The following is an 11,193-nucleotide window of genomic DNA, read 5'->3' as shown; positions in this document are numbered from 1 at the left end:
CGAGGATCAAGCCTCTACCTGTAACTCCTGAAACTACACCTCCTCACCCATCGTGAGTAGTGGGGGGATTCTGGAGCTGCCCCGTGTAGGCCACTCGGCCTTTTGAAGCTTCCTGTGTTCTTATGTTCTTCTTATGTTAGCACTCCTCATAACACCTCCCAGCACCTTCCTTCCTTCCCTTCTCAGCAGCCACACCCTTTAGTGCTGTTGAGGCTGGCAGCACTCCCCCTCATAACACCTCCCAGCACCTTCCTTCCTTCCCTTCTCAGCAGCCACACCCTTTAGTGCTGTTGAGGCTGGCAGCACTCCCCCTCATAACACCTCCCAGCACCTTCCTTCCTCCCCTCTCAGCAGCCACACCCTTTAGTGCTGTTGAGGCTGGCAGCACTCCCCCTCATAACACATACCAGCACCTTCCTTCCTTCCCTTCTCAGCAGCCACACCCTTTAGTGCTGTTGAGGCTGGCAGCACTCCCCTCATAACACCTCCCAGCACCTTCCTTCCTCCCTTCTCAGCAGCCACACCCTTTAGTGCTGTTGAGGCTGGCAGCCTCCCCTCATAACACCTCCCAGCACCTTCCTTCCTCCCTTCTCAGCAGCCACACCCTTTAGTGCTGTTGAGGCTGGCAGCACTCCCCCTCATAACACTTTCCAGCACCTTCCTTCCTCCCCTTCTCAGCAATCACCTAAGATGGAAGCCTTGGGTCTGCCTGGGTCCCTGCTGCCGCTGTGGTCACTCTCCTGCCCCTGCCCGTGCTGCAGCCCTCAGCCCTGACCTCACCCTCATGAACTGCTCTGACGTGAAGGTGAGGAGAGTAGAGGTGTTAGTGTTTGTTTCTGTCCCTTTCTTCTTATCCTCTTCACTTGAGTGTCTTTGAGAACTATTTCTTATTTTTCATATTCGTGTCTGCTCATTATGGGGACTATGATTGTGTCTATACAAGATTTACTTCCCTTGATGCCTTTTATTGATCTATAATAATAATAATAATAATAATAATAATAATAATAATAATAATGTCTGGTATAGTTTTGATTCAGCCTCCTCTGTGTGTCCCTTAAACTACTGTAATGTCATGGTGGGGAGAGACAGAGGCATTGTGTGTGTTTGCAGCCCTCCTGCTGTGTACTCCTGATTGCCTGCACCTCCCCTACACAGGAAACAGAGGGAGGCACCTACATGTGTTTATTAAGGTGGACAGCATGATTCTACTCTCACATGATAACTTCTTCAATGTGATGCCAGGGAATGAAGATGCAGCTAACTCTTGCATTACAAAGCTGGACAGCATGACTCTACTCCCCCTTTATCCTCACATATGATTACTTGGTCAACTTGCTGCCAGGGAGTGAAGATGCAGGCTAACTCTTGCGTTACAAAGCTGGACAGCATGATTCTGTTCCTATTTTTCACCCTCACTCATAATTACTTGGTCAACATGCTGCCAGGGAGTGAAGATGCAGGCTAACTCTTGCATTACAAAGCTGGACAGCATGACTCTATTCACCTTTTCACCTGCATTCACAGGATCACTTGGTCAACATGCTGCTGAATAGTGGAAAGTGTGACGGTGGTGGCGGACAAGATCGCTGGCCCTTTCCACCTTGGCCATCCACCTCTACCACGAGTTGGCCCACCAAACACTCCACACCAAGGTTAACAAGGCCATCAATGTGCTCCAGGCATACCTCAAGGTTTGGCTTTACTCCCCTCGTTGTTTTGGTGGTGTAGTAAGTGTGGGTCAGGGATGTTGCGGGATTCAGTTCCCCTGTCTTTTGTCCCTCCCTCATCCCTGATCTCCCTGTCCTTATACCAACAAGAACCAGTCAGTCAGTCCCTCAAGGTCCGGGTATGCGGGTGAAGTGTTTTCACCTCAAGGAACTAGACGTCCCTGCCCTGCATAGTCTCAGGTCACCCTTGGACAAGGTGTAATACCTGATCTGTCTCCCGTGCCAGTGTCACGGTGAAGCCTCTGGGCAGCAGCAGTGGTGGATTGGATTGCAGGCAGAGGATCTCTTTATGAGACAATGGCTGGAGTTCCAGGGTCCTAGTCAGCTGGACCGTGCCTAATTATTTAGGCCTGCGGTGTAGAGGAGTGTGGCGACCTCTTCACTAAAAAGCCTCCCTGGGAACCAGTTGTCGGTGTGAGCTCCCCGTCCCTCCCTTCTATCGACGGTACTCCCATCCCTATTCTGCATAACAGCTGGTTCTTGTTTTCTCCTGAAAGAGATGTCTTCCGTGGGTCATTTGAGATTGTACCTCCCGGCTTCTAGGTGGAGTTTCTGAGGGTTTTTCTTATACTCAAGGAATATTTCAGCTTTTTTGTCTCTCAGGAAGGGCGTCTGATACTCTCTAGAGTTGGTGGAGAACACCTGGTGACAGGTGCCACCGGCCAGGCCTCGAAAGGGTCGCAGAGTTGGGTTAGACGTTTCGGAAAGTGGGAACGAATTGCTGATTCCTTTTCTTTCTTTGCCAGCTCTGCTCTGTGTGACTACACCGGCCCCATTCTATGGGACAAAACTTCAAGGACAATTGCTGAAAAGTGCCGGGTTGTGAAAGTCTCTCTCGTGACTGAGGCTCAGGACAAGCGATTGGTCTTTGAGGCATTTTCAAGACCCAGTGGGAGCGAACTCCCAGTGTTGGAGGCATCTAACACATCAGTATCTAATTTCCATGCACAATTTTTATCCAATTCAATTTATGGTCACACTTTAAGTTATTTCGAAAGCGCTTTTAATATTTGCCCTAACTGTTAACTCGCTTAAATTTCTAACAATGCCTTCGAACCTCCGTAAGTGTGACGTCTGTCCCGGACGATTTGCAGCTCAGTACTTCCAGCTGAGTAGAACTTGCCGCCTCTGCGTTCAAAGATTACAACTTCAGAAGGCTGTGACTGAATTTGTTTTAAGTAATGTGGCAGTGACTCCACCATCGATGGTGGAGAGGCCCTCCACCGAGACTGTGCCCTCTCCAGACGACCCTCCTGCTTCACGGGAGGACGTGTTACCTGCCTCACAGGTTGACTCCCAGCCTGCCTCACAGGCTAACTCCCAGCCTGCCTCACAGGCTAACCCCCAGCCTGCCTCACAGGCTAACCCCCAGCTTGCCTTACAGGCTAACCCCCAGCCTGCCTCACAGGCGTAACCCCAGCCAGCCTCCAGCCTGCCTCACAGGCTAACCCCCAGCCTGCCTCACAGGACAACTGCCAGCCTGCCTCACAGGCTGACCCCCAGCCTGCCTCACAGGCTAACCCCCAGCCTGCTTCACAGGCTAACTCCCAGCCTGCCCCACAGGACAACTTCCAGCCTGCCCCACTTAACGCTTCTCTTCCTGCTTCACAGGATGTCGGGTTCCAACCTGTAAGGAATGGAGCCAAACCGAAGCAGGCAACCAAGGATTTACTGACCCCCACTACCTTCAATAGGTTCCAGGTGCTGGCAGACACCATGGAGGATGAGTTCGAGACTCGCCTAGTTGGGGACTCCATGGTGCGTGGCCTGCACACTCCTGCCTTTCCTTCCCTTACCATTCACTGGCACATCCACACACACCCATGCACACCTTACTGCCCCTATCTTCCCTGTCATCCACTCTATCCTGGCACCACACCACCCATGGCCATCCACACACACCCATGCACACCTTACTGCCCCTATCTTCCCTGTCATCCACACCACCCTGGCACCACACCACCCATGGCCATCCACACACACCCATGCACACCTTACTGCCCCTATCTTCCCTGTCATCCACACCACCCTGGCACCACACCACCCATGGCCATCCACACACACCCATGCACACCTTACTGCCCCTATCTTCCCTGTCATCCACACCACCCTGGCACCACACCACCCATGGCCATCCACACACACCCTGGCACACCTTACTGCCCCTATCTTCCCTGTCATCCACACCACCCTGGCACCACACCACCCATGGCCATCCACACACACCCTGGCACACCTTACTGCCCCTATCTTCCCTGTCATCCACACCACCCTGGCACCACACCACCCATGGCCATCCACACACCCTGGCACCACACCACCCATGGCCGTGATGATAAGAGTATAAAGAAAAATTGTCTTCTGATATGAATAGTCCACTGCAAAATAAAGGTCTGTCCAAGCATCTTCCACCTGGTTCTCTTGTCTGGTGTTAGTGTGCTCCATCCTGCCCCAACAAAGGTTATAATTCCACCTCTCCACCTGGTTCTCTTGTCTGGTGTTAGTGTGCTCCATCCTGCCCCAGCAAAGGTTATAATTCCACCTCTCCACCTGGTTCTCTTGTCTGGTGTTAGTGTGCTCCATCCTGCCCCAACAAAGGTTATAATTCCACCTCTCCACCTGGTTCTCTTGTCTGGTGTTAGTGTGCTCCATCCTGCCCCAACAAAGGTTATAATTCCACCTCTCCACCTGGTTCTCTTGTCTGGTGTTAGTGTGCTCCATCCTGCCCCAACAAAGGTTATAATTCCACCTCTCCACCTGGTTCTCTTGTCTGGTGTTAGTGTGCTCCATCCTGCCCCAACAAAGGTTATAATTCCACCTCTCCACCTGGTTCTCTTGTCTGGTGTTAGTGTGCTCCATCCTGCCCCAACAAAGGTTATAATTCCACCTCTCCACCTGGTTCTCTTGTCTGGTGTTAGTGTGCTGCACAGTTGAGGTTTTTCAGTCACTGCCGAGTGGCCTAAGACTACCCACATGCTGGCCTGAAGACCACCCATCAACCTGGGCTCTAGATAACCTCTCCAAAGAGAGGCTGAAAGATGAGTTCCGGGGGGCAGCATGGGCCAACACAAGATGGCGCCACTATCAACACTCGCCTGCGCCAGAACGGGCTGGGCCGACCATCAGGCCCCACCGGGAAGAAGCCTTGGGCTGACCATCAGGCCCCACCGGGAAGAAGCCTACCGGCGCAATAGGCCGCGACAAAAAAAAAAAAAAAAAAAAATATTTGGTGTATTGAGGTCTTTGCAAAAGATAACTATAGATCCACAGTATTAGATTACTGTTGATATTCATCTCTGGTAATTTGTTAAGTAAAATATGTGGCTGAATTGTAATGAAAGCGCTGCTAAAATCTATAAATATAATTCTAACCTGTGAATTTCGGATTTCTAAATGTTCGTAAGTTTGGTGAAGTAAGGTTAACCCAGCATCCTGAACACTCATACCTTGACAATAAGCAAATTGCAAAATATCTTTCAAGGGATCTACGCTTGAACAAATGTACCTCTTCACAATGTGCTCCAAACATTTCATTATAATTGATGTTAAGGCTACGGGTCGAAGATCATTAAACTCCCTTGGGTGGTTGTTTTTGGGTACTGGAATAATCTCTGACATTTTCCACACATCCGGTACTGTACTCTGATCAAGTGAAGCTTGGAAAAGTTTACACAGTGGATCAGCAAGTTGCTCGGCACAGGATTTTAGTAGTTTAGAACCAATTTTATCGGGTCCACTTGCTTTTCCACATTGTATACGTTTCATGGAGTTCATCGTATCATCACGAGTTATTATTATTCGTTCTACATTGATGCCCCTAACCATTGACAAAATATTTTCACATTCAGTATTAAAATGGTGCACATCAAACCTTGCATAAAAGGAGTTCAAATCATTTACATGTTTGGTGGGTCTTTTAATGACCTTTTCTTTTAGAGCCACTCAGTAGTTTACCCTGTCCAAGCATCTTTTGACTTATTTGACTTAAATAAGTTTTCAATTTTAACTTTATTTGACTGTTTAGCATCTAGTATTTTCCTATTTAATTGGCTTTGTATCACTTTACTTTGCATGCAGTCACCATTTATAAAAGTTCTCTTCTTTTCAATCAATAACGCTTTGATATCAGAATTTATCCAGGGTTTGTTATTTGGATAAATGCTAATTTCCTAGTTGGAACAATCATGTTGGTACAAAAGTTAATTTATGAATTTAAAACATCTACATTTACATTAATAGAGTTGGACTTATTATACAACACATCCCAGTCTGTACAATATATGAATTTAAAACATCTACATTTGCACTAATAGAGTTGGACTCATCATACAACACATCCCAGTCTGTACAATATATGAATTTAAAACATCTACATTTGCACTAATAGAGTTGGACTCACTATACAACACATCCCAGTCTGTACAATCAAAACAGCCTTGAAGACTCACCATGTGCTCATTATTCCAATCCTGCACCTTAATTTTCTTGCACAGTTTACATTTCAGAGTTTGCTTACATGTGGGAGCCAAAAACACCATATTGTGGCCAGATTTACCTAATTTAGGCTTTTGATAAGAACGATAACCGTTCCTTACATTACAATACATTTTATCTTAAATATTATTATCTCTAGTGGGGCAAGTTACAGTTTGCTGATACAAAGGTACATATGGTTGGAAATTACAGTGGTTAAAATCCCCCAACACTTTCATAATTCCTTCAGGATTTTCATTTTCGTATTTTCTAACACAATTTAGTGATAACTTACTCGCTATTGCCTCAGTGGCATCAGTCGGGATGTATACAGTTATAATCGTCACATTATTAAATTCACGTGGTAGGTAAAAAGGTCTACATGATATTACTAAATATTCCAGGTCGTCACAACAAAAATGTTCCTTTATGTTAACCTGAGTACACCATCTCTCATTTATGTACACCGCCGCCCCTCCTCCCTTCTGTTTCACCACGTCCTTCATGTCTCCCCTGACTATCAAGAAACCATCAATATTTACTGTTTCGTCAACATCCTTGTCTTCAAGCCAGGTTTCGGTTAATGCTATGAAGCTACTCTCTCGGTAGTTCCCTATATATTCACAGTTTGCTGCTAATTCATCTATTTTATTTCGAGTTGATTGTACATTACCGAAAGTTACTGTAGGCAGTGGTGTCCTTATACCCCGCCTCCTCAATCTCGCCTGCACTCTACCTCTCCACCTGGTTCTCTGTCTGGTGTTAGTGTGCTCCATCGTGCCCCAACAAAGGGTTCTAATTCTACCGCTCCACCTGGTTCTCTGTCAGGTGTTAGTGTGCTCCATCCTGCCCCAGCAAAGTTTATAATTCCACCGCTCCACCTGGTTCTCTGTCTGGTGTTAGTGTGTTCCATCCTGCCCCGGCAAAGGTTTTAATTCCACCTCTCCACCTGGTTCTCTGTCTGGAGTTAGTGTGCTCCATCCTGCCCCAACAAAGGATCTAATCCACCTCTTCACCAGCAGGTGGAGAGGTGGAATTAGAACCTTTGTTGGGGCAGGATTGAGTAGACTAACACCAGACAGAGAACCAGGTGGAGAAGTGGAATTATAACCTTTACCGGGGCAGGATGGAGCACACTAACACCAAACAGAGAACCAGGTGGAGGTGGAATTAGAACATTTGCCGGGGCAGGATGGAGCACACTAACGCCAGACAGAGAACTAGGCGGAAAAATGGAATTAGCCTGCATTAGCCTGAACAGGAGGAGTATACTAACAGGACAGGAGAGTTAGAGCATCCTAGGAAAGGCCATAATCCTGTAGTGGACTGTTGATGGTTAACCTGTCCGCTGCGATTGTCAGGGATTTGTCCTTCGCTGGTAACCTGGTAACATACACTCCCAGGTCTTTCTCTGCCTCTGTGGTGGATAGTGGAGTGTTTCCCATGTGGTATTGGTGTGCTGGATATCCTCTCCCAAGGTGCAGGACTTTACATTTTTCTTCATTGAATTATAGCAGACACTTTGTTCCACTCCTGTAGCTTGGTGAGGTCTTCTGGTAGGAAATCCACAGTCAAGGGTTAAACATAGTAATGTAATGCCATTTTCTTGCATGGGATGTGCATTAATACTGTGTAACCCTAATGTGAAATTTGTCATGTGTGAGAGGAATGAAAAGTCATGTTTGGTTGTTGTTCAGCAGTACAGTGATCAGGATCCTCAAGCAGACCAAGCACTGGGGTTTGGGAGTGTATTTTTTCTTTTTACAATTCTTTGCCGAACTGAAGGGCTTGCTCAACAGTTATTTAGCAAGACTGAATTAGTTTCCATTCTTGTCTCCAGTATACTGATGGACACAAAGAGGTGAAGCTTGTGGTTGTTGCAGCATCTTTTTTCTTCTTTCTACAAACACTGTTTTTCAACTTTCTTCTGCAGAGCCCGTCCAGCGCTGGGCCCGGCCACTGCAAGCCTTGTTGGGTCAATGTGTGGGAAATCAGCCAAGGTGGAGTTTGAGTCGGTCGGCCTCAACCATGAGGGTGCGCATGGAGTCATTGTCATGTTCCGTTGATAACCTCCTAATTGATTCATGTTGGTTGATGTTTCACTCTGATATTGCAGTAAATATTTAGTTGTATCATTGTGCATCATCTGGATAACCCCAAAGTGTTCCTAAGGTATAATGATTGAATGTTTTGACAAGAATATGAACATTCACTCTTAGTTAGTAAGAAACTGTGTATGTGAGGTATTTGTTTCCATGTTATTTTTTTTTTTTATTCTGATTATTTCCTCACTCTCAGGCTGTGTGAGCGGCAGGCTGGCCGTGAGCCTTCCTGGGAGTGCTGGGCGGCCTGGTGCCCCGGCTGAAGGCAAGCAGCCTCCCTGAGACACCCAAAGACTGGCTGACACAAGATCTTGTGCTGGTACTGGTGTCTGAAGGCTGTGCAGTGGTGCGGACACAGGCTCAGAGTGCCCAGGTGGACCAAGATGCTGGTAAGTGTTGCAGCTGACAGATTACTGACAAGGGAACAGGCAGGGAATATAAACAAAACAGACATGGTAGTTATAAGTGTGGCCAGTGTCGCCTCTTCTTATTCTTTATAAATGTTTCCAAGGTTGCCGCCTGCCTGGGAGCAGACTCACAGAGGTCAGCGCGGGGCAGCAGGACAGCGCCCTCAGCAGTGACGATGAGTCTCTCCATGAAGGCTGCACAGCAGCAGGCCACCGTCGCCCGAGAGCATCCCGAGGAACACTTCAATGTCCAGGTGAGAAGCCTTGAGCTTTTTTGGAAATTATCCTTGGGAAAACTTATGGTATAAAGCATCTTTAACCCGTCCGCTGCGATGGGCATGTATTTGGTTTCATTGGTACCATGAAAACATGTACTACCAGGTCTTTCTCTGGCTCTGTGGTGGATAGTGGAGTGTTTCCCATGTGGTATTGGTGTGCTGGATATTCCCTCCCAAGGTGCAGGACTTTATATTTTTCTTCATTATTGTAGCAGCTACTTTTTGTTCCATTCCTGTTGCCATTTTTTTTCATTATTGTAGCAGCCACTTTTTGTTCCATTCCTGTAGCTTGGTGAGGTCTTCTGGTAGGAAATTTGCAGTCAAGGGGTTAAAGATGCATATTTTTAATCAAAACTGATATTGAAAATCCTCTTGCATTCTCTAAAAAGCAAAGTCAGCTCAGGATTTTCTCCAACAGACTCTTTTGTAAGGTCCAGTCCTTGTTAGTGACTGCCGGTGAGAGGCAACACTTGGGCAGGGGGTGAAGCTTGGGGTGATGATGATGATGAGGATTGTTGCAGGTGTGAGGATGTCAAGCCACCACAAGCCAGGAGGGAAGTGGCTGCTGGGGCCAAGACAGCAGGTGAAGCAGAACCCTTAAGCCTCAGGTCTTCACCCCTGGACGAAGGAGGTGTTTCTTGGCGGCCAAACTCGGGAGACTCACCAGAAAAGACCTTGGTAGATGATGCAAGTTTTGCTCGCTGGAGACCACAAGAGTATTCACCCGTGCCTCATATTGTGGGTGAGGAGAGCAGCCTGCACCATCTCCCAAGAGGTATGTTTAACAGTGAGGCATGCACACAGGCAGGAAGCAGCACTACAGTCACCAGGAGACATTTTACATAAAACTGGCTACAAAATACTGCTGCTGCTGGCCAGAATGGAGATCAGGTTCAGCAGGATTCCAGCAAGGTGCTCTCTTTACTTCTTTGTGTGATTTTGAAAACACTTCAGCAGCCAAGGGGAACGCTCAAGAGAAAGTGTCATATCTATGCAAACCTTCCTGCAGGGGTGAGCTGAAAGGTGAAAAATGTAGTTACCACGACTCCTTGGAGAAGAGAGACACCATTAGTAGTTTGGTTGGTGAGAAAAGCTTCACCAGTCATGCTGCTTGTACAGGGGAGAAGACTTCAGTGTTGTCCTCCAGGCCTCTTTGCAGCGGGTACTCTAGATCAAGCAGCAGACCAAGTGTCTTGCATGTGTGTGTGTGTGTGTGTGTGTGTGTGTGTGTGTGTGTGTGTGTGTGTGTGTGTGTGTGTGTGTGTGTGTGTGTGTGTGTGTGTGTGTGTGTGTGTGTGTGTGTGTGTGTGTGTATTTACCTAGTTGTGAAATACCGTACTAGGCTCGTGCTGTCCCATCTCCATAATGCTTATTATCCAGTTTGGCTTTAAATTCATGAATCGTTTTGCACACACAGTCTCCTTGTCAGTCCGTTCCATGTTGTTATACTTCTGTATGGAAAACTGTATTTCTTGTCATTTCTTATCACTGCCTCTTGTCACACTTCTGTCACGTACCACTAGGTCTTCCCTGTCCAATTTCTCCAGTCCTCTTGTATCCTGTACAATGCTATTAGGTCCCCTCTCTCTCTTCTTCTCTCTAGTTTTGTTAGTCCCAATTTCTCCAGTCTTTCTTCATAGGTATGTTCTCTCAGAGTTTCCGGTAATTTAGTCGCTGCTCTTTGTACTCTTTCCAACTTTCTAATTTCTGTCTTCAACATAGGTGACCACACTAATGCTGCATATTCCAGTCTTGGACGTATCATCGATGTTATTAGTTTCTTTACCATTTCTTCATCTAAATATATTAATGCTGCTTTTATGTTTCTAAGAGGATTGTATGTTTCCCCAGTTATCCGGTCTATATGTTTTCCAAAGGATAACTTGTCTGTTATGATCACTCCCAAATCTTTTTCTTCAGTTTTTTTTCATGATTCTTTCATTACTCAGAGAGTAGTTCCCGATATTCATCTACTGCTCTTACCAAACTCCATTACGCTACACTTCTCTGTATTGAATGTCATTTCCCATTTGCATGACCATTCGCTTATTATATCAAGATCTTGGCTCAGGGCTACACAGTCTTCTTCATTATTTTAGCATCATCAGCAAACATATTCATATAGCTTGTCGCCCCTTCTGTTATGTCATTAATATATATTACAAACATAATCGGAGCCAACACCGATCCTTGGGGGACTCCA

At 46.7% G+C, this 11,193-nt stretch overlaps 1 protein-coding gene and 1 long non-coding RNA gene across 5 annotated transcripts; one reads left to right on the top strand and one right to left on the bottom strand.

Annotated features, from left to right (window-relative positions):
• Positions 1-743: 743 nt before the first annotated feature.
• On the top strand, positions 744-10,405 carry LOC126994720 (uncharacterized). Its single transcript, XR_007749522.1, has 6 exons — positions 744-805; positions 1,528-1,694; positions 8,137-8,237; positions 8,502-8,694; positions 8,817-8,966; positions 9,512-10,405. It is a non-coding gene; the product is annotated as an uncharacterized LOC126994720 (long non-coding RNA).
• On the bottom strand, positions 3,346-5,655 carry LOC126994719 (uncharacterized). Of its 4 annotated transcripts, none has more exons than XM_050854009.1 (2): positions 3,643-5,655; positions 3,346-3,561 (listed from the first exon to the last, which is right to left on the bottom strand). In XM_050854009.1, exons 1-2 carry the CDS (start codon positions 4,587-4,589, stop codon positions 3,471-3,473), a joined length of 1,038 nt encoding a protein of 345 aa, XP_050709966.1. In that variant the 5' UTR covers positions 4,590-5,655; the 3' UTR covers positions 3,346-3,470. The 4 variants fall into 4 exon arrangements, with proteins under 4 accessions (XP_050709966.1, XP_050709968.1, XP_050709967.1 ...); XM_050854011.1 differs by having other exon boundaries at positions 3,724-5,655; XM_050854010.1 differs by having other exon boundaries at positions 3,346-3,723; positions 3,886-5,655.
• Positions 10,406-11,193: the final 788 nt, after the last annotated feature.

This window comes from Eriocheir sinensis, unplaced genomic scaffold (assembly GCF_024679095.1).
Source record: "Eriocheir sinensis breed Jianghai 21 unplaced genomic scaffold, ASM2467909v1 Scaffold855, whole genome shotgun sequence".
NCBI lineage: Eukaryota > Metazoa > Arthropoda > Malacostraca > Decapoda > Varunidae > Eriocheir > Eriocheir sinensis.
This window is presented reverse-complemented; position numbering and strand designations above follow the sequence as displayed.

What these genes read in the sequence shown, in the direction of transcription:
- LOC126994719 (XM_050854008.1), bottom strand. Translation starts at nt 4,589, where the DNA reads ATGGAGCACACTAACACCAGACAAGAGAACCAGGTGGAGAGGTGGAAT. An exon ending in ACACCAGACAAGAGAACCAG is followed by an intron (nt 4,212 to 4,280) that starts GTGGAGAGGTGG and finishes CAAGAGAACCAG; the next exon opens with GTGGAGAGGTGGAATTATAA.